Source organism: Triturus cristatus, chromosome 10, assembly GCF_964204655.1.
Source record: "Triturus cristatus chromosome 10, aTriCri1.1, whole genome shotgun sequence".
In the NCBI taxonomy this organism is placed as follows: Eukaryota; Metazoa; Chordata; class Amphibia; order Caudata; family Salamandridae; genus Triturus; species Triturus cristatus.
Genome location: NC_140593.1, coordinates 1238950375 through 1238972894, shown reverse-complemented (window position 1 = coordinate 1238972894; position 22520 = coordinate 1238950375). Strand labels below are relative to the sequence as shown.

At 50.6% G+C, this 22520-nt stretch overlaps 1 protein-coding gene across 6 annotated transcripts in view; it reads right to left on the bottom strand.

Moving 5' to 3' along the window:
* The window catches only part of IKBKG (inhibitor of nuclear factor kappa B kinase regulatory subunit gamma), a 228727-nt gene that overhangs the window by 61421 nt on the left and 144786 nt on the right, over positions 1–22520 (bottom strand). For all 6 annotated transcript variants that reach the window (XM_085629872.1, XM_085629874.1, XM_085629877.1 and 3 more), the window contains 3 exons: positions 12002–12154; positions 7162–7258; positions 6778–6921 (listed from right to left, as the gene is read on the bottom strand). In XM_085629872.1, the coding sequence (XP_085485998.1) occupies positions 6778–6921; positions 7162–7258; positions 12002–12154 (394 nt within the window). The remainder of the gene's footprint in view (positions 1–6777; positions 6922–7161; positions 7259–12001; positions 12155–22520) is intronic.

Genomic DNA, 22520 nt, shown 5'->3' with positions numbered 1-22520 from the left:
CCATCCGACATAGACTCTCCGAATTGTCGGCTGAGCGGACGGGGCAGAGAATGTTCGGCAGGATCTGCTCTGGTTTTACCAGGTGACAGCGGACGGCCGTCACACTGGCCCCTGTGTCACGTAGGGCTTCGGCCCGGCGCCCATTAATGTTCACCCACTGGCTATATTTTCTGGTGTTGGCGGGTAGGGGGGCCCGCGGGACCATGTGTTTTCCCCCTAGGCACGCTAGAACCATGGCGGCCGGTTCCCACTCTTGTTGTGCCTGCTCGTATTCTTCTTGTTCTTCGGAGATTTGTTCTCCCCCCAGGGCGGCGGCAGCTACCTGGCGGGGTTTTGGAGTTTGGTTCTGTGGACAGTTCGGGTCATTGGCGTAGTGGCCGACTCGCTGGCATCGGTGACACGTGACGTTGGCCCGGAACCCCGGGCGCATCGGGGGGTTCCCCCGGCTGGCCGGGGGCGGGGTGCTGGCAGCGGGAGCGGCCGGGACGGTGTCTCTCCCTCGCCCCTGGCCTCCTCCCCGGGGACGGTGCTGACCTTGGTTGTTCCGGTTCTGCTCGTGTGGCCCTCTCCGGCCCACTCGGGTGCTTTCCCACCGGTCAGCTTCGGCGGCGAGTTGCCGTGGGTCAGTCAATTTACTGTCGAGGAGGTGCTGCCTGAGCTCGACGAAGCAGTTGTTAGAGAGGTGCTCCCACACCATGAGATTAAAAAGTTGCTCGTAGGTCGTTACGTGGCTTCCCTTGATCCAACCCTCGAAGGCTCGGCTGAAATAGTTGACATATTCCACCCAAGTTGTACCCGGGATCCGGGTGCAGTCCCGAAACCTCTGGCGGTACATTTCGGGTGTGAGCCCATATCAGGTGAGGAGGGCAGCCTTCATGTGGTCATAGGATGACATCTGATGGTCTGGGAGCTGTAGCAGGGCATCGCGGCCTTCGTTGACGAACCTCCCCCATAGGCCGGCTCCCCAGTCACTTCGATCGATCCGGTGGGAGGTCATGGCGATCTCGTAGGCCTTGAACCACTGTTGTATGTCGTCCTCTCGGACATACTCTCGGACAACATCCTTGGGGATGTGGACTTTCTTGTCTGTCGCTCCCGGGGTGCGCGGTCGCTCGGGCACCTCCGGTTCTTTGTTCTGCTTCCGTAGTTCTATTTCTGCCAGTTTGCCCTCGTGTTCGTATGCTAATCTTTTTTCTTCGAGCTCTCTCTGCCTCTGTTTTTCTTCCCGTTCTTCTCGGAGCCGCAGATGTTCTAGGTTCAGTTTTTGCTCGGCTAATTTTAGTTCACCGTCCATTTTGAGCCGTGCCATTTCTAACTCATGTAGTCTGTTTTTTTCTCTTTCTTGGATCTCTTCCTGCGAGAGGCCCGTTCCTCGCTCCTCGGGAGCCGTGGCGTTCCTCTCTGATGCTGCACCGTTTCGGTCTGGGGATCTGGCGACCCCGGTTTCTGCCCACGACTCAATGGCGTGCTAAAAATCGTCTTTGGTACTCAGGCCGGTGGTAGCAATGCCTAGTTCCATGCAGAATTGTTTCAATTCACGATGGCTGTACTCTTCCAATTTATCCATCTGGAATTTCTCGGTGGATCCGCTCTCTTTGGTTGACATTGTGGTTTTGTCGTGGGGTGAGCTACTCTCTGTACGATTACGCGTTGATTCGGATCGCGCCGCTGGCCACCAATGTTAGACGGACCGGGAGGGTCGGCCGAGGACAAGGGGAGAGGTCTCCGGGGAGAGCCGTCTCCAGCGATCGTACAGATGAGTAACTTCCCCCCCACAGATATACACCACACAAGGATAGGATTTAACGTTCTTTATAAGCGATTTCTTAAGGTACGATGGAATGGTACAAGGAGGTCTGGACTCAGGGGTCCCCTCGATTTCAGTCTCTTGGTTTGGGAAAGGGGGTAGCGGGACAGTCTGGTTACCAATCGGGTAGCTGAGATGGTGTGATGGATAGCTCACAATCCTCGAGCTCGATGTTCTAGCTTTGGACGGGCCGCGGCAGCGCCAGCAGGTCCCGGTGAAGGTGGTCGTTACACGGTCCGCGGCAGCGCCAGCAGGTCCCGATGAAGGTGGTCGTTACACGGTCCGCGGCAGCGCCAGCAGGTCCCGATGAAGGTGGTCGTTACAACGGTCCGCGGCAGCGCCAGCAGGTCCCGACGAGGATGGAGGATGCAGAAGGCCGCGGCAGCGCCAGCAGGCAGGACGATAGTTCACAAGGCAGGGCTACGGCAGCGCCGGTAGTCCGTCATGGCTGAGTTCTTCTCGGTGTCTCTCGACTCCAGGATACAACTGCCTCCCTGCTCTGGAGCTGCCCTAGTTATAGGTCTGGCGCCCTTTGATGTCCGGACCCTCGCACTTGGAGGTCGGAAGGTCCGGGATGAGGGAGTCCAGACACCCAGCAGGGGGGTGGAGCCAGCGCCCGGGGGAGCTGGAGGGCGATCGGCACCTGGCGGGGGAGAGCCATCGACACTTCTTTCTCCCATTGACCTGCCAAGTGGTCCGTTCACCTCCTGGGTGGATGGTGGTGCCGGGATGTCGGGGCCTGGCCAGGCCCAGGGTTAGGGTCGGGCTGAGGCCACGCGGCCTCGTGGTGCAGTGTCCAAGATGGCGGCTGGTCCGGCCGGGGGAGCCGGTAGTGGTTCGGCCCCATGATACATGGATGTCCGGGGGCAGGAGTTCCGTCGGGAGACGGGGTGCGGGTTGTTCTTGTGGGTAACACCTGGAGGGCCGGGGCTTGGGCCCTGTCATGCGGGGAGGGAGCAAGCCCTTCATGTGGCCTGTCCAACAAAAGGGGAAAATCCCAAACTACTAAGGTGGTCCATCTCCCTACAGGGAATTGACTTTGAAGTGGAACACAGACCTGGGACTGCCCATTCCAATGCAGATGGACTTTCCAGGTTCTTCCACTTAGACAATGAAGACTTCATAGGGCAAGGTTAGCCTCCTCACCTTTCGTTTTTGCTGAATTGCTGAATGTACTTTGACTGAGTGTACCCTGGACTCCTGCTAATCAGGTGCCCAGGGCCTATGTTCCTTCCCTAAAAACACAAAACACAAATTGGCAATCCCTGGCCACATGTCAGCCCCTGGTAAATGATACCCTAGGTACCCAGGGCCTTGTGACCAGTGAAGGCCTCTAGGGGCTGCAGCACTCATTGTGCCACCCTTAGAGGCCCTGTACCCTTACACACACACACACTGCCCTTGCAGGCTGGGTGTCTGGGTGCAAGACAAAACAAAGAGTCGACATGGCACACATCCCTGTGTGCCATGCCCATCACCTACACTGCCATGGCATACATCAGCCACCCCTCTAGCTGGGTGCCCTATGCCAATGGTGTGGGCAAAGGAGCAGGAGCCCTGTGCCCCTACAGTACCCAGGTCCATTCCTGGGCACGGTAAGTGCAGTGCTGCCATTTAAGAGTACATGGTGCTGAGAGCCCGTCAAACACGAACTCCACAGCACCATAATGGCAACACTGAAGACTTAGAAGTTTGGTATCAAACTTCTCAGCACATTAAACCCACACTGATGCCAGTGTGGGATTTAATGTACCAAGCACCCCAGAGGGCATCTTAGAGATGCCCCCTAAAACCTAACCTACAATCCACGTCTGTTCTAAGGCTGCCTAGGCTGCCACACAGCAGACATGTTGCTGGACCCCTGGGTAGGAGAGCCCCTGCTCTCCTGGGCCTGCAACAATGCACATCCTGGGCGAGGTGCTAAATCTCCTCCTCCAGGATGGGCAGGGGGAAGCTTCAAAGGCATGCCGCCTCTGTGAGCTTCCCCAGGCCACTGCAACCCCCCACTCTGGTGGGAAGCTTGGCCGGAAACCCCAAATAAGGACAAGGGATGTGCCAGCCTGCCAACCCCACCCCTCAGGTGGGGGAGGCGAGGTGAAGCACATCTCCGGGCTCTCGCCATCTTGAAGATGGGAAGCCCTACCCTATCAGGACTAGGCTACTGCCCCCCTCCCACAGGAGAGAGGCAGGATAGGGGGTGAACCCACCCCAGGACAGGGACCCATTGGTCCCTGCCCTTCACCTACCTGTAACACCCCTAAATCTAGTATTTAGGGGCACCCTGAACCTTCCTTCCCCAGATTCCAAAATCCGAAGAAGAGCTAGAAGAAAGAAGGCCTGCCCTGCAGCTGCTAAGAAGAGGATGACACCAACTGCTTTGGCCCCAACCCTACCGGCCTGTCGACCCTCGAACCTGCTCCTGCTCCAACCTGGCATCTCTTGTGGCCAGCAACCTCACAAACCCCGGAGGACCTGGCTACCTTTTGACTCTAAACCCCTGGGACTCCCATGAGTAGAGGCTCTACTCAAAATCTACTTCTAATCCCTGGCAGCAGCCCGGAACCGCGAACCCAGCACACTCTGCACCAGCCAAGCCTGGCCTGTGCCGGAGTGAACAAAGACCACGAGGACGACCCCACGGCGACTGTGACCCCGAGTCTGGCACCCAAGGACCTCCCTCGACACTCCTGAAGAAGCCTGCAGCCTCAGAACCAGGTGCCCCCCCAACCGCGATCAACAGAGGGTAAGATTTCCCGACACCAAAAGGCACCCCTGCACCCGGCGGCCCGCGGCCCACTGTGACCAATCCCTGGGTATTTACCTATCCTTCAACTACCCAACTTACCTCTAGAAGTGGTGGTGGCACCTGAAGAATCTTCGTCCCCGAGCTTGCAGTCTTTTTCCAAACCGGAGATTTCCCATTGAAATCAATTGAGCACCCGAAGGCTCAAAAGCACCCTTCACCCAGCCGCCCCAGTGGCCCTGGCAGTGCAACCTCTACACCTATCTACTTCCCCACTTGCCCTGGGTAAGTGACCAGGAGCCCAGCCCCCACAGCCGCGTGGCCTGCTAGTCAGCAGCCACCAACCAAGGCCCCCCCTACCTCTCATAGGATAACATTGGGCCTAACTCTCTCTGCACCCGGCCGCCCTTGTGTCGCTGAGGGTGAACCAACTGTACCTACCTGACCCTGGGAGACCCCTGAGTCTATGCCCAGAACCTTACCTTTAAACCGATAACTCAATTTTCTTCATAGGGTAACATTGACTGGCTTTTTCCTGAAATTTCTTCTAAGTGTGAACTTTTCAAATCTTAAAATATTCACCAAAAATCAGCCGAGTAACGAAAACGAAAATACTCACCTGCTCTTAGGTGAGCTCCCAGTGCTGGATCTTGGTGCCCAGCACTGACTCTGAAAAATACTTACAACTGTACTTACCAGTAACCAAATTTTCTCCCATAGGAAATCATTGACTGTTTTTCTGTGAAATTTCTTCTGTCAATTTCTGCACACTTTAAATATTCTTTAAAAATCGTATAACTTCTGAAAACGTAATTGCTTACCTGTTTTGGATAAAGGTCCCAGTACTGAGTCTAGGCACTCAGTACTGGATTACAAAAGTAACAAGAACATACTATACCTGCAACTTGAATTTTCTTCTATAGGGAATCATTGATTGTTTTCTATGAAATATTTTCTAAGTGTCAACTTATAAAATAGCAAAATATTGTCTAAAAATCAGCACAGTAATTAAGTCGACTTTTATCACTTGATTCTAAGTACTGACAGGACTGAATCTAGGATCCAGTCCTGGAATTCCAAAAGTAATCCTAAAAGTAATCTGTTGCAAATAACTTGAAATTTCCATTTAACTCAATGCATTATTGTGTTTAAAATTGTGTTGCCTGTTGCAACCACTTGTAACATTCTACAAAAGTCAATTGCATATTGCAAAAGTATTTATATAAAGCATCTCATTCTGAGAAAGTATATTCTAATACCTATTGTTGGTTCTAAAATAAAACAAGCATATATTTTTTATATATAAACCATTGGCCTAGAGTTCAGTTATTGAGTGTGTGAAACCATTTGCTGGCTGAGTGCTCGACCAAGCTACCACTTTAGAGAGTAAGGTTATATCGAACTATAGCCTCTGCCAAACCTCTGGGGACTGTGGACTCTGTACCTATTTAGGAACAGTATATACAGAGCCACTTTATCACATTGGGGGTCTCACCTCTGCTGTTTCTCATTCCGCCCTTACTCTCACCTGGGCCGTTAAGAGGGGGTCGCACCTCTGCTGCTTCTCATCCCTCCCTTACGCTCACCTGGGCCGTTAAGCGGGGGTCTCACCTCTGCTGCTTCTCATTCCTCCCTTACTCTCACCTGGGCCGTTAAGAGGAGGTCGCACCTCTGCTGCTTCTCATCCCTTCCTTACTCTCACTTGGGCCGTTGAGAGGGGGTCGCACCTCTGCTGCTTCTCATCCCTTCCTTACTCTCACTTGGGCCGTTGAGAGGGGGTCGCACCTCTGCTGCTTCTCATCCCTTCCTTACTCTCACTTGGGCCGTTGAGAGGGGGTCGCACCTCTGCTGCTTCTCATCCCTTCCTTACGCTCACCTGGGCCGTTAAGAGGGGGTGGCACCTCTGCTGCTTCTCATCCCTTCCTTACTCTCACCAGGGCGGCTGGGTCTTAAAGAGCGGCTGCACATCCACTGCCTCGCAACTCCCCCTTACTTCCATCTGGGCCTTTGGGACGAGGCCTCATTTCTGCTGCCTCAAGGTCTCAGTGGACTAAGAACAACGTCTCGCCTCCCACCCCTCATGATCTCACTTATGTCATTAGGACGAAGCCCATGTTTGTTGCCTCCCACAGTCACACCTGGTTCTTTAGGACAAAACCTCCTCACGTTCCTAGTGAGCCTTCAGAGCACGGTGTCATCACTCCTGCTCCTCCTCCCACAGTCTCACCTGGGCCTTTAAGACCGGGATGGTCTCCAGCTGGATCTTGTAGTGTTCTGCATCCTCCTTCAGTTTATCAATCAGCTCCTGCTTGGCCACCAGCGCCTCCTCGGCCTGCTGCAGCTGCTGCTTCAAGTCATCCAGGTCTACTGCCTGAGCACAGAGGAGAAAAGGCTGTCACGGGGGCAAACACTGGAGAGGAGGCGAGAGGAGGAGCAGGGTGAGAGGAGGAGGGGCAGTGTGAGAGAAGGAGGGGGAGGGTGAGAGAGGGAGGGGCAGGGTGAGAGAGGGAGGGGAAGGGTGAGAGAGGGAGGGGCAGGGTGAGAGAGGGAGGGAGTGGGGCAGAGCCCAGGTAAGGAGAGCAGCAGGGAACGGAAAGGGAGGGCTACACACCGGGTTCCTCTTGGCATTCTCCAGGCTGGTCTTGATGTGGGCATCGTACTCCTGAAAGAGGTGGTGGTAAGCTGCCTGCAACTGCGCCAGCTTTCTCCTGGGAGTAGAGAAAGGATAGGAGATACTGTAGTGTCTGTTGTCCTAGCAACCATACCCCGCCGCCTTGAGAAACTCCTGGGATGTCCAGGCAAGCAAATCGTGGACCCACAATACATTATACATTTCAGCCCTGCATAGAAAGCATATTTTAAGCTGCTGCCCAGTTCTCGCTGCCCTATCGTACCCCATCAGGGTCACTTTTCAGTGTTGAGCTATTTGACTATTTTCTAGAACACCTTCAAAGGACATCAGGGACCAGAGACTCATTTGCTTTGGCTAGGAGTGTTTGTCACATTGATTTCTCCTTCTATGTGCTCTAAGCTCTATCACTTCCTTTCGAGGGTCTACGAGACTTTGAGTGAAGTAGGGGAGAGCGGAGCTCCCCCCTCTGAAAACACATGAGGGTTCTGCTAACTCGTGTCCCCTCAGAGGATCTTAGATCTCCTCTACCACCCTCAGAGAATAGGAATATGCTACTTACCAGTATGCATCTGTTCTTGGCATGTAGAGCTGCAGATCTATACACTGTGCATAGATCGCCATCTGGTGTTAGGCCTGGATGTTTGCAGTTTGTTTTTCCTCTTGGAAAGTCTTTGGAAGTCACGAGGTCGGTGACTCCTCCTTTGGTTCGTATTGCGCATGGGCTTCGGCTCCATCCTCAGATTGTTTTTCGCCAGCAGGGAAAGATGGAGCGTAGTAGTAACAGTAAAGAAACCCATGTGTGTTGTATCTAAATAAGATAAACTGGAACGGATACAGGTAGCCAGGGAGGCGGGTGGGCGTGTATAGATCAGCAGCTCTACATGCCAAAAACAGATGCATACTGGTAAGTAGCATATTCCGTTCGAGGCATATGAGCTGCAGATTATACACTGTGCATAGATTATATAGCAGTACCCAACCCTAGCGGCGACCACCGGCATCCGTTGCAGCTGTTTGGAACAGTGTTTTTAGTACAGCCTGGCCCACACTAGCTTGTTGCTTGGTTTGCACATCTACACAGTAATGTTTTGTGAAAGTGTGCGGTGTTGACCATGTCGCTGCTTTGCAGATGTCATCTAGTGGTATGTTTCCTAGAAAAGCCATAGAAGCCCCTATCTTCCTTGTAGAGTGGGCTTTAGGGGGAACAGATAGCGTTCGTTTTGCTTTGTGGTAGCAAATCTGTATGCATTTTACAATCCACCTAGCTATCCCTGATTTAGAAATAGGGTTGCCTTTATGTGGTGGAGAGAAAGAGACAAATAGCCGTTTGGTTTTTCTGAAAGGTTGTGTTCTTTGGATGTAGTAAAGTATGGCCCTTTTAACATACAGTGTGTGTAAAGCCCTTTCCGCAACGGATTGAGGTTGTGAGAAAAAGACTGGTAATTCTACCGACTGGTTTAGATGGAATGGAGAAATGACTTTGGGTAGAAATTTTGGGTTGGTGCGGAGTACAACCTTGTTCTGATGCATTTGGAGAAAAGGTTCCTGTATAGTGAGTGCTTGTATTTCACTAACCCTTCTGAGGGAAGTGATGGCCACTAGGAAAGCTGTTTTCCATGTGAGAAATTGCAGCTCACATTTATGTAATGGTTCGAAAGGGGGTCCCATTAACCTTGTGAGAACTATATTCAAGTTCCAGACAGGTGAGGGTGGTACTCTGTGTGGAATTACTCTTTTGAGGCCTTCCATAAAGGCTTTGATGGCAGGCACCCTGAAAAGTGATAGGTGCTTCCTGTTTTGTAAATAAGCAGCAATTGCCGCGAGGTGTAACCGAATGGATGTATATGCTAGGTCACACCTTTGTAGATGGAGTAAATAACATATAATGTGCTGTATGGACACATTTAAAGGATTGATTGTGTTGTTGTGGCAGTAAATAACAAATCTTTTCCACTTTGCAGCATAGCATGCCCTAGTAGTAGGGCGTCTAGCTTCCCTGATAATATTCATGCAATCAGGGGGAAGGTTAAGGTATCCGAATTCTAGGACCTCAGGAGCCAGATCGCAAGGTTGAGCTGAGCTGGGTCCGGGTGTCTGATCTCTCCATGGTTCTGGGTTAGGAGGCATGGTGAGAGGTGCAGCTTTTGGTGTGGTACTACTGAGAGTTCCAGCAGTGTGGTGTACCACGGTTGTCTGGCCCATGTTGGAGCTACTAGAATGAGTGTGAGGGAGTGCTGTTGTAGCTTTCGCACCACTAATGGAATTAGTGGGAGAGGTGGAAAAGCGTATGCAAATTTGTTTGACCAGTTCATCCATATCGCATTGCCTTTGGACAATGGGTGTGGGTATCTGGCGGCGAAGCTTGGGCATTTTTTGTTTTCGTGGGTGGCGAAGAGGTCTATCTGTGGATGCCCCCATATCTGAAAGAACGGGTGAAGAACCTGTGGGTGAAGTTCCCACTCGTGGATCTGTTGCGTTTGTCTGCGGAGCAGATCTGCCACAGTGTTTTGTATCCCTGGGACGTGTTGGGCCAGGAGAAAGATTTTCTGCGAAATTGCCCATCTCCATATGCTCTGTGCTAATCGAGAGAGCTGTGGAGAGTGTGTGCCTCCCTGTTTTTGAATGTAGTACATGGCAGTCATGTTGTCTGTGCGAATAAGGACTGCCTTGCCTGAAATCTGCGTCTGGAAGGATTTTAGGGCAAGAAAGATTGCCAGTAACTCCAAATGGTTGATGTGGAGTAACTTCTGTTGCGGCGTCCATGTGCCCTGTGCTGTGAGATGTAACAGATGAGCTCCCCAGCCGGAGAGCGATGCATCTGCCGTTAGGATTATTTGTGGGACCGGGTCCAGGAACGGTCGACCTCTGGAAAGGTTTGTGGTGTTCCACCACTGCAGAGAGCGATGGGTGCGACCGCCTACCAACACCAGATCTGTCAGTTGCCCCTGGGCCTGGTTCCACTGGCGCGCTAAGCACTCTTGGAGTGGACGCATCTGGAGTCTTGCATGGGGCACTATGAAAATGCAAGAGGCCATCATCCCTATCAGTTGCATAAACACTCTTGCTGGGAGAGAGTGTTGAAATATGAATTTCTGACGCAGAGCCTGTATGTTTAAATCCTGGCAGGATTGGGATAGGCTATGGCTTTTGAGGTGTCTATGGTAGCACCGAGGTATTGTTTTGTGTGTGATGGTACCAGGTGGGACTTTTGATGTTTCACTGTGAACCCTAGCTGGTGAAGCAGTTGGATTGTTGCACACATTGTTCGTAGGACGTGGCTTTTATTAGCCAGTCGTCCAAGTAGGGGAAGACGTGAATGTGCTGTCTTCTGAGGTGTGCAGCCACTACTGCTAGGCACTTGGTGAATACCCTTGTTGCTGTTACCCCGAACGGGAGCACCTTGAACTGGTAGTGTTGCCCGTCCACCACAAATCTGAGGTACTTTCTGTGAGCCTGGTGTACTGGGATGTGAAAGTATGCGTCTTTCAAGTCCAGAGTGGTGAGGAAGTCGTTCTGGGAGAGGAGTGGAAGATCCTGTTGAAGGGTTACCATGTGAAAATGGTCTGAATGTATGTAAGTATTTAGAGGTCTGAGATCTAGGATAGGTCGTAGAGTCTCGTTTCTCTTTGGGATCAGAAAGTACAGGGAGTAGACCCCTAAATTTTGTTGATTTATGGGGACCTGCTCTATGGCACCTTTTTGCAGGAGGGAGATCACCTCCTGTTTTAGTAACGTAGCATGTTCTTGAGACATAGGGCGTTGCCTGGGTGGAATGTTTGGGGGGGTAGATGTTAATTCTAGGCAAAACCCTGAACGAATAATTTGGGTCACCCATCTGTCTGAGGTGATTGTCTCCCAGACGTGAAGGAAATGCTGTATTCTGTGCTCGACCGGAGTGGAATGGTCTGGAGGGAGCGGGGGAAAGTCATTGGGCAGGAGGTGTGGCAGAGCGGGCGGTATTTGTCTTGCCTCTGCCCTTATTATTATTGCCTCTGTATCCGCCTCTTTGATAACCCTTTGTGAAGGTAGATTGAGGAGGGGATTTGTAGGACGTGAATGCACTATCCGAGGAGTAGCCTCTGCCCGTGCCCCGAAAGGAAGAGCGGCGAAAATAGCGCCTAGGAGTGTGAGACTGTAGGGCTCCCATGGATTTTGCCGTGTCAGTATCTTTTTTCATCTTTTGGAGGGCTTCATCAACTTTTGGGCCAAATAGATGATCTTGGTCGAATGGGTGGTTTAATATAGAGGCTTGTACCTCAGGTTTAAACCCTGAAACTCTGAGCCAGGCATGGCGACGGAGGAGGACACCGGTGTTTATGGCCCTGGAGGCTGTGTCTGCTGCATCTAGGGCACAGCGAATGGAGGTATTAGTTATTATTTTTCCCTCTTGGATCAATTCATTAGCCCTGTTCTTGTATTTTTCAGGGAGATGGTGCATGATGGCCTCTAACTCATCATAATGCGCCCTGTCGTATCTGGCCAATAGCGCTTGCGTGTTGGCAATACGCCATATGTTGGCGGCTTGTGACGCAGTGCGCTTCCCTGACGCGTCTAGGAGCTTGGACTCTGTCAGGTGGTGGTGCTTCGCCTGTCACCTGAGAATTGGAGCGCTTCCGAAGCATTCTGACACTCCATCCGCTCCTACCCAGGCCACCTAAGACTGCTCCAGACACTCACTTGTCCTCCGAAGCATTCTGACGCTCCATCTGCTCCTACCCAGGCCACCTAAGACTGCTCCAGACACTCACTTGTCCTCCGAAGCATTCTGACGCTCCATCTGCTCTTACCCAGGCCACCCAAGACTGCTCCAGACACTCACTTGTCCTCCGAAGCATTCTGACGCTCCATCTTCAGGGCCGTCTCCAGGTTCTGCACCTGCATCAGATACTGATCCACCTGCACACTGTGCTGCTGCTGCAGAGCCTCCTTCTCCCGCTTCAGCTGAATGGTCTCATTGCAGGCGCTGCGGAGGCTGCAGAGACAGGAGAGATGAAGGGTTGGTCACAGGATAAAACAGATTCACAAACCACTGCGTGGGGACCGCACACCACGCCCTTCACAAGGGTGTCCTCGAGCTGCTAACATTGGTGGAGGTCATGGTAGAAATATACGAGGTTTAAGAACAGTGCCAAGGGCAATAATCAGACCAGAAAAGAATATTACTCACAGGTTCTGGCTTGACACTACAAGTCAATAAGCGCCTACAAAGTCCATATTATTAGTAATGTTCCACCGATTGCAACTAGTGCATAAAACTTTAATAAAGACACGAGGGATATATATATATATATATTTTTTTTACTAATTAATGCCTTTGCCCCGGTGTGAGACACCTTTGACACTGACCCCGTAACATTATTATCTAATGTTCATCATCCACTTAACAGCTCACCATTTTGTGGCATTATGGGATTTGGAGTCCTAAGGGTTTGGGAGCACGTGCTCGGCAGATTTTGAGTTGCCAGTATACTCATTGTCTGAACATGCAACCCAGAGATGAGACTTTAATTATCCAGTCCCGGTGCTCGGTTTTCATCAGGATTGTGACATTGATATCGCGGCAGGAAAACACTTCAATTTCAAATTTGAGGTCAGATGTCATGCTGCTGCGGATTTGTTATCAGCTCGTTCTCCGAAGCTGGCTAACAAAAGCGGACATGAACAATAACGTTTGACAGCAGTGGCATTTTTATATTAAGAGTTATATATTTTTATTAAGGCAACACAGGATTACAAGTTTGGCTGCATTTTTTGAAATACCCACATTAATCCCACTGTGATAAACGATTTTGGTGATACATATGTATAATTATCCATGCGGACAACATTTTCGGTATTTTAAGCAAACTAAATACATGCATTGTGTGTAATATTTATGAAGTTATGCCTTACCTGCATTTATACTGATTTTCTAGCTGTGGATAGTACATATATATTTTATATTTCATCTGTGAGTTGATCACCTACTTTATAGTATGTTGTTTATGTTTATTCATCAGTCCGGTGGGAAGGACTCCTTAATACAGGTGCAATTCAGCGCCAAACTAGATTGACAAAGGCCTCTTGAAGGCTGAAACGCGTCTCTCCTCGTGCTTGGGATTGAGGGCGACCTGAATAAATAAAAAGATGCTGAATCCGGAACCATCTTGAGTCCGTGCCTTCTTCCATAGAGCTTCTGTGGGAGGTGGTTGTTTGTTTCATATGTTGGCACCCTCAGACATCTCATTAACAGATCCATTAGCATATGTGGGCCAGCTAGTTACATCAAGCAATCACTAAAAAGGTTTGTATGAAACATGGGCACTGCTGGTCCAGAAAGATTGTAGACTGCGAGTAACGGAGTTGCTGATAGCGAGTAGTTACTTTTTTGTTTAATTGCTCTTCATCTGCTTTTGGTTTTACAGTTCTCCGATTGAACATGTGGCTTATCTCAGTTCAAAAACCTCTACGTACGTAAGCTGGGTATCTCCAGAACATTTCACAACGTATCAACGAAACAAAACGGATAAAAACAATAATCAACTTCCTCCGACTCATTTAGATTACATATCAGCATGACGCAGTCTTAGAGACACTAAGTGGGTAGCAAATAAAGTGAATCCGCGCCCAAGCGCTATGCGAGGAGTTCTCGTCAGGTAGTTGCGTATATGTACAAGTTTGCACCTAGTTGTAGAGTTCAGCAGTACATTGTCTTCCACATTCAGGGATGAATCATTTGTTGTGGGGCAATCCCCGCAGCCTACGGGGGGGGGGGGGAGTGGGCAGCTGTAGTGTGTCTTCAAAACGAATGGTCTTCTAGCTTTGCTTCGAGGAGACTCCTTATAGCATCCATATACACAGAGCCCTCAGGTCTTATGAGAGAACGCAAACAGGGGCTGACTCAAAGTGAGGCGTCCCTTTTAAAGATGGTTCCCCCCACCCACCAGTGGGGGCATGCTTCATCATTGGGAATCCTCCTCGCACCAGGAGACCTAGTCATGGTGGAGGCTACAACCCCCTCACTGCGATGGAGGAGCTCAGGGATGTTTTTCTGTATTAGAGGGGTTATTACTAACACCCAATGTGAGCTGGCGGGGTGTTGTGAGGGGTGCAGTGCAAGCAAGTGGGTGAATCAAAGCTAGCTACAGGGTTAACCGCTTATCCTTTATTCTGGCGATCTGGTGCTAGGACTAAAAACAAAAGGTACGACAGAAACCCTTCGATTCAGTCGTACTAGACAGTGATGACCTATTGTTTTTACTCCTACCACAAGACAGCACACACACTGCCTTCACAGACTGAGTGTCTTGGTGCAGAACAAAGTAAAGAGTCGACATGGCACACATCCCTGTGTTCCATACCTACAACCAACTGCCCTGGCATAGGTCAGTCACCCCTCTAGCTGGGTGAACTATACCAGTGGTGAGGGTACAGGTGCATGAGCCCTGTACCTCTACAGTGTCTAAGTCCATTCTTATATATTGTAAGTGCAGTGCTGCCATTAAGAGTATATGGTGCTGGGAGTTTGTCATTACGAACTACACAGCACCATAATGGCTACACTGAAAACTGAAAAGTTTGGTATCAAACTTCTCAGCACAATAAACCCACACTGATGCCAGTGTGGGATTTAATGAAAAATTCATACAGAGGGCATCTTAGAGATGCCCCCTGAAAACGAACCTACCACTAGTGTCCAGGCTGAGTGGCTGCTTTCAGTTGCCACCACCAGACATGTTTCTGGACCCCTGGGTCGAGGCCCTGAAACAATGAACAAACCTGGGACGAGGTGCCAAGCCTCCTCCCCCAGGATGGGCAGGGTTCACGAAGGGGAAGCTTCAAAGGCTTGCCGGCCTTGGGAGCTTCCCCAGGCCAATTGTTGCTGCAACTGGTCCCCACTGGTTCTGACCCCCACTTTGGGCGGGAGAACCGGCAGGAAAAACAAGTGAGGAAGAGAGGAGTGCCCACCTCTGACAACTCCACCCCTCAGGTGGGGGAGGCGAGGTGAAGCACAACTCTCAGTCCTCGCCATCTTGAGGATGGGGGGACCCAGCCAACCAGGGACAGGCTCCTGCCCCCTTCCCACAGGAGGGTGGCATTATAGGGGGTGTACCCACCCCAGGAAAGGGACCCATTGGCCCCTGCCTTTTACCTACCTGTAACACCCCTAAATCTAGTATTTAGGGGCACCCCTGAACCTTGCTTCCTCCGATCCAGACAAGAAACAAGAAGAAAAGAAGAAGAAGGACCAAACAGCCATGCAGCAGCTAACAAGAGGAAGACGCCCACTGACTTGGCCCCAGCCCTATCAGCCTGTCTCCCCCTCTAACCTGCTCATGCGAAATCCCGGTGTGTCATGCAGCCAGCAACCTCAAAAACCCCGGAGGACCTGCAGGCAGGAGGTTCTCCATTAAAAAAAACAGGGCATCCAACGTTGAAACAGTATCCTGCACCCGGCCGCCCTAGGGCTGCTGAGGGTGCACCTTTGGTGCTAATTTGTTTCCCCATTTGCCCTGAGCTAATGTCTAGGAGCTTTGCTCCCACAACCCAGTGGCCTGCTCGTCAGCAGCCACCAACCGGAGCCCCCCTATCCCCCACTGGATAACATTGGGCCTCAGCACTCTGCCCCCGGCCGCCCTAGTGCAGCTGAGGATGTAACGAGAGTGCATCCTTGACCTTGGGGGAACCCTTGTTCTAACCCCAGAACCTCAACTCCAAAGACCGATTACTTACCTCCAAACCAATAACACTATTTTCCTCCATTGGATAACATTGACTGTTTTTCTGTGAAAAGTTTCCAAGTGTGGAGTTTGAGAAACTAAAGAAATTCTTTAAAAGTGCATAATCTACAAAAGCGATTTTACTTACCTGTTTGCATGAAATGTGCCAGAGTAGTATCCAGGTAGACTACTCTGAGTAAGCCTCGTAATCTCAAACGTTACTTACCTGTTTGCATGAAATGTCCCAGAGTAGTATCCAGGTAGACTACTCTGAGTAAGCCTCGTAATCTCAAACGTTACTTACCTGTGTTCATGAAATGTCCCAGAGTAGTATCCAGGTAGACTACTCTGAGTAAGCCTCGTAATCTCAAACGTTACTTACCTGTTTTCAGGAAATGTCCCAGAGTAGTATCCAGGTAGACTACTCTGAGTAAGCCTCGTAATCTCAAACGTTACTTACCTGTTTTCAGGAAATGTCCCAGAGTAGTATCCAGGTAGACTACTCTGAGTAAGCCTCGTAATCTCAAACGTTACTTTCCTGCTATTTTCCTAAAAAGCATCTTCAAGTCTATGTCCTGCATTTACCAAGTATTGCATTTCTCTGCATCCGTCCTGCAAGCCAAAACAAAGTGCATATACAATTACAATTCAAACTGTGTTTCAATTAAATTACTACTGTAAAGTATGCATCACTTACCTGTGCCAGGCTTGCTTGGTTCTAGAAAATAAAAGAACTAAAAGAATATTTCTAGAAAAACTATTGGTCTGAAGTTCAGTCTTTGAGTGTGTGAATTCATTTGCTGACTGAGTGTGTACAACAAATGCTTTACACTGTCCTCCGATACTGCCTTACTGCTCGACCAAGCTACCACTTTAGACAGTAAGGTTACATCTAACTTTACCTCTGCCTACCTTTGGGGTTCCACTGGACTCTGTGCTCACTATACCTCACTTTCGTATAGTATATACAGAACCAGGCTTCCTACAACTGTCCACTGTAACAGTGACACCAAGTAATAAGCCTCAGTCTGCTGCACCCACAACTTCCTTATTGAGTGGCCTTTGGGTTTTATTTCAGGCCACTCTACTGCTCCCACCTCCTGCCAACTCAGTTCAGTGAAGACGGTGTTAAGCTCCATAAATATCTGAGATTTTCTTACAATAGGTATAGCGGCACAGCGATATAGGAGGCATGGTAATGAAATCATCCTAGCTATAGCTACTCTCCCAATTGGTGGAAGGTCAACCTGTTCCTGAATCGGATAGATTGTCTAAAAGCATTTATTGCCTTACCCACATTGCCTGTTATAAGTCTTGCATCTTCAAAATAAATCTGTTTCGCAGATATTTGGAAGTCTACGGCTCCCTTACCAATGGGGTATTCAAGGGCGGCAAGGCACCTGGCATACCAGGGGACCTCAGCTCAAAAAAACACGATACGCCCCCAGTCCACTGGTAGTCCTGCAACAGGACTAAAATCGCTTAAAACATTCTTTGTAGCAGATATACTATGCTCTGGAGGCCGCAGATACATCAAACCATTGTCCAAGTACAGCGATATCATTCCAGGCACACCCGTCACGTCAGTGCTTCCTTGGCCAAGGTCGGAGACAGTGGGCATGCCTGCCTTATACCTCTGACTACAGTTAACGGATTAGATATTGTGGGTCCTGTGTGGACCCTGGTGAGTAGCCTGGTGTACAGAATCTGAACCCTTTTCATTGAGACTGTACCAAAAACCATTTCTCTTGTGGACCGTTCAAAGGTAAGGCCATGACAGCATACTGAATGCGCTTTCTATATCCCGAGAGGAGGCTCTTGGGATCGGCCCCTCCACTGGCATCCTGTCCAACATACGAACAACCGCCTCAGATTAACGCTGTGTGCCTGCCTGGTACCAACCCGCACTGGTCGCAGCGCACGTCAGCCATGAGTGGTATGTGTTGCTGCCTGCTACGAAGCCGCACTGGTCACGATGGACAATGCCAGCCATGAGCGGTATGTGTTGCTGCCTGCTACGAAGCTGCACTGGTCACGGTGGACAATGCCAGCCATGAGCGGTATGTTGCTGCCTGCTACGAAGCCGCACTGGTCACGGTGGACAATGCCAGTCATGAGCGGTATGTGTTGCTGCCTGCTACGAAGCCGCACTGGTCACGGTGGACAATGCCAGCCATGAGCGGTATGTGTTGCTGCCTGCTACGAAGCCGCACTGGTCACGGTGGACAATGCCAGTCATGAGCGGTATGTGTTGCTGCCTGCTACGAAGCCGCACTGGTCACGGTGGACAATGCCAGTCATGAGCGGTAGGTGTTCCTGCCTGGTACAAACCCGCACTGGACGCGGTGCATAATGTCAGCCATGAGCGGTAGGTGTTCCTGCCTGGTACAAACCCGCACTGGACGCGGTGCATAATGTCAGCCATGAGCGGTAGGTGTTCCTGCCTGGTACAAACCCGCCCTGGACGCGGTGCATAATGTCAGCCATGAGCGGAGGTGTTCCTGCCTGGTACAAACCCGCCCTGGACGCGGTGCATAATGTCAGCCATGAGCGATAGGTGTTCCTGCCTGGTACAAACCCGCCCTGGACGCGGTGCATAATGCCAGACATGAGTGGTAGGTGTTCCTGCCTGGTACAAACCCGCCCTGGACGCGGTGCATAATGCCAGACATGAGCGGTAGGTGTTCCTGCCTGGTACAAACCCGCCCTGGACGCGGTGCATAATGCCAGACATGAGCGGTAGGTGTGCCTGCCTGGTACAAACCAGCCCTGGACGCGGTGCATAATGTCAGCCATGAGCAGTATGTGTGCCTGCCTGCTACGAAGCCGCACTGGTCACGGTGGACAATGCCAGACATGAGCGGTAGGTGTTCCTGCCTGGTACAAACCAGCCCTGGACGCGGTGCATAATGTCAGCCATGAGCGGTATGTGTGCCTGCCTGCTACGATTCCGCACTGGTCGCAGTGCACAATGTCAGCCATGAGCGAGATCACTCTGTTGGCTATAATTTCACTTTTTATTCGATAGGACAAGGGGTGATCTGACTTTACACCCAGCGGGTCTCTACCTTTTTGGTCAGTACCACAATGGCCGCCTCTGGTAGGCTGCTTAGAACAACTGTCTAATGGGATTCCTCCTATAGTGCAAACATCCAGAGTGAGAGATTGTCTCTGAAAGAACCATAAAACTCTACCCGTAAACTATCCAACCCCGTCTTTCCTCTTCCCAAAACATTTATTGCCTCTTTTAGCTCGTCTCGTGTAAGTGGTCTATCTAATACGACCCTCTGTTCCAATGTTGTACTGAGTACAGGGATGGCTGCCCGGTATTCAGTGAGGTGCGTGGTGTCCTCTTCTGCAGGGGCAGCGTACAATTCTTTAGAATAGGCAACAATATACGCATTTATTTTAGAATGCTTATCTATTCCATAACAGAGTTACTTGGGGGACTCTACCACGCACAACTCTGCCAGTAATCAACCAGTCTCGTCACCCTCCGAAAGCTGCCAATCCACACAATCCCTGCAGTCCACAAATTTGATCGGATTTACCAGCTCAGTGTGTCTTTTCTTGGCTTAAACAAGTCATTGCACAGCGTGACTGTCACTCAGGAGTTTGCATTCTATATGTCTGATGCAGTGTTCAGTTGAAGCGATGTCTCGACCAAGAGTCAGTCTTATACCATATATGTTTCTAATGCAAATGCTTCCTGTAACAACTTGCAATCTATCCCATTCGGCCGTCCTGATGCTAGCGGTCCCCTCATCAAGTGTGGAAAGACATCTCTACTATCCCCGGTAGGAACAGAAGGGAGAGGCGTGTGGGGCCTCCATCTTGAGATGCCACGTAGGCACCGCTGGGATTAACCGCCAAATCCCACTGTCGCCAACACCGAGTTAAGATCAGAGTCTGTACTACTCGAACACTCTGACCTTGGGACCTTAAGCCCCTGTGCCCATATTTGTATCCAGTCGCGTGTACAAGCCTTGAACAGGGGAGTAGAACGAATAATTTCTTACCTGTCGGTGTAGTTTTGCAGCTTGAAGATCTTTCTGGATTCACTATGCTGTGCATTATTCCGCGATCTTGTGGTTGGGTCCGGATTCGTAGTCTTTTCTTTTTTTTTTTTTTTTTCTTTTCTTTTTTTTTTTTTGTAGCCCAGGTGGGCAGCGACGACCCACCATTTGGTGCACCTCCCGTGACGTCGTCGTGCTTCCTGCGGAAGTCCCACCTTTGGGGCGCCATCTTCGGGTTCTTTTTTCCCCTTTTTTTTTTTTTTTTTAACCCTAGGCGATTGATTAGACCTTCAGTTCATTTTCTGTACGCTTTTATTCCTTCTGATGTTTTCCACTTCACCCCTTCTTCCTCCAGTCTCATCTTACTGGCGGAGGTGGGTGGGTTCGCTAGTGAATCCAGAAAGATCTTCAAGCTGCAAAACTACACCGACAGGTAAGAAACTATTCGTTTTGCAGCGTGAATCTTTCTGGATTCACTATGCTGTGCATAGACTTTGTAGCGGTTTTCCTAATTTTGTGGCGGCTGGGTGGAAGATGAGCGTTGGTCGTTGAAAATGTGTTGAAGCACCTTCTGTCCAACCTGTGCTTCCTTGTTCATCTGAATGTCCACGCAGTAGTGTTTCGTGAACGTGTGCACAGATGCCCAAGTTGCCGCGAGGCATATGTCCTGGATGGGCGTGTTCGCCAGGAAGGCCACGGTGGCCCCTTTCTTCCTTGTGGAGTGAGCCTGCGGCCCCTCCGCTAGCTCCTGTCCAGCCTGTTTGTGGCAGAATTGAATAGTGAGGGCAATCCATCTAGCGATGGTGCCCTTAGTCACTGGTCTACCCATGAAGCTAGTAGCAAAGGACACAAACAGCTGCTTCGACTTCCTGAGTTCCTTGGTTCTCTCAATGTAGTGCATCACCGCTCTTCTAGCGTCGAGGGTGTGCAGAGCCCTTTCTGTTTTCGTAGTCGGGTTTTGGAAGAAACTCGGTATCTGAATACTCTGATTCATGTGGAACGCCGACACCACCTTGGGCATGAAGTGTGGGTCTGTTCTCAGGACTACCCTGTCCTTGTGAATCTGAATGTAGGGTTCCTGTAGCGTTAGTGCTTGAAGCTCGCTCACCCTGTGTAGCGAGGTTATGGCCACCAGAAAGGCCGTTTTCATCGTCAACATTTGCAGTGTGGCCTTGTGAATGGGTTCAAACGGTGCCTTCATGAGCTCCGTCAGTACCACGTTGAGATTCCATGCTGGTGGCGGCAACCTTTTAGGAGGGGCAATTCTTTTGGCTCCTTCCATGAATCTCTTCACAACCTGCGAAGTGAAGAAACTTCCACCCTTCTCACCTCTGGTGTAGGCTACGATCGCCGCTAGGTGTACCCTTAGGGAGCTCGAGCAGAGGTTACTCTTTAGAGGGTGTGTGAGGTACCTCAGTACTGTTGAGTCTCTTGTCATTCTGTTTTGCAGGCCCTTCTTCCTGCACCACACAGTAGATCTCTGCCATTTGGCGCTGTAGCATTTTCGTGTAGTTGGTTTCCTTGCCTCCCGCAGCACCCGCATAGTGCTAGGAGGCAATTTAAGGTGAGCGAACTCTAGGTCTTCAGGAGCCATGCTGCCAGGTTGAGGCTCTCTGGCTCCGGATGCAGGACCTCTCCGTTTTGCATTGAGAGCAGGTCCCTTCTTCTCTCGAACCTGTGGGGATTGCCCTGTGCCATTTCTTGAATTTGTGAGAACCATGTCTGCCTTGCCCACTGCGGAGCCACTAGGATCAGAGTCATGTTGCTGGTTCTGCACTTGTCGAGCACTCTGTGCAACAGGGGTATCGGTGGAAAGGCGTAGGCAAATGTCCTCGACCAGCTTATCCATAGGGCATTTCCTTGGGATTGCTGATCTGGTTGCCTGGACGCGAAGCTTTGGCATTTTGCATTTTGGCGTGTTGCAAACAGGTCTATTGTGGGAGTTCCCCATCTCTGGAAAAGCTTCTCCGTTTCCTGGCCATTGAGCTCCCACTCGTGTGATGCCGAGGTCTGCCTGCTTAGCCAGTCTGCCTCCACATTGTCCTTCCCTGGAAGGTGAATTGCCAGTAGATCTATCCTGAGAGGTATGGCCCATCTCCAAATCTCCTGTGCCAGAGAGGAGAGAGGGAACAACTGTGTCCCCCCCCTGCTTGTTGATGTAGAACATTGCCGTGGTGTTGTCTGTTTGAACCAACACCCTCTGGTTGTACAGGTGCCTCTGGAATGCCTTCAGGGCTAGCAGGATGGTTTTCAATTCGAGGTAATTGATATGGCGTACCGCATCTGCTGGAGCCCACAGGCCCCTCACTCTGAGGTTGTCCATGTGCGCTCCCCATCCCTTTTGCGATGCGTCCGTGGTAATGGTCATTGTTGGGTTTGGTGGTGTCAGGCTTCTCCCTGCTGTCATGTTGTCTCTGTTCCACCAAGTTATCTCTTCCTGCACTGCGTGCGTAACAACCACTAGATCTTCCCAACTGCCGCTTGCTTGTGACCATTGCTGTTGTAGCCATTCTTGGAATGGTCTCATGTGCAGGCGTACATTCGGCACCAGCTGGATACATGACGCCATCATCCCCATCATCTTGCTCACTGACCTCACTGTCAGAGCTCGCCCCTTCTGGTA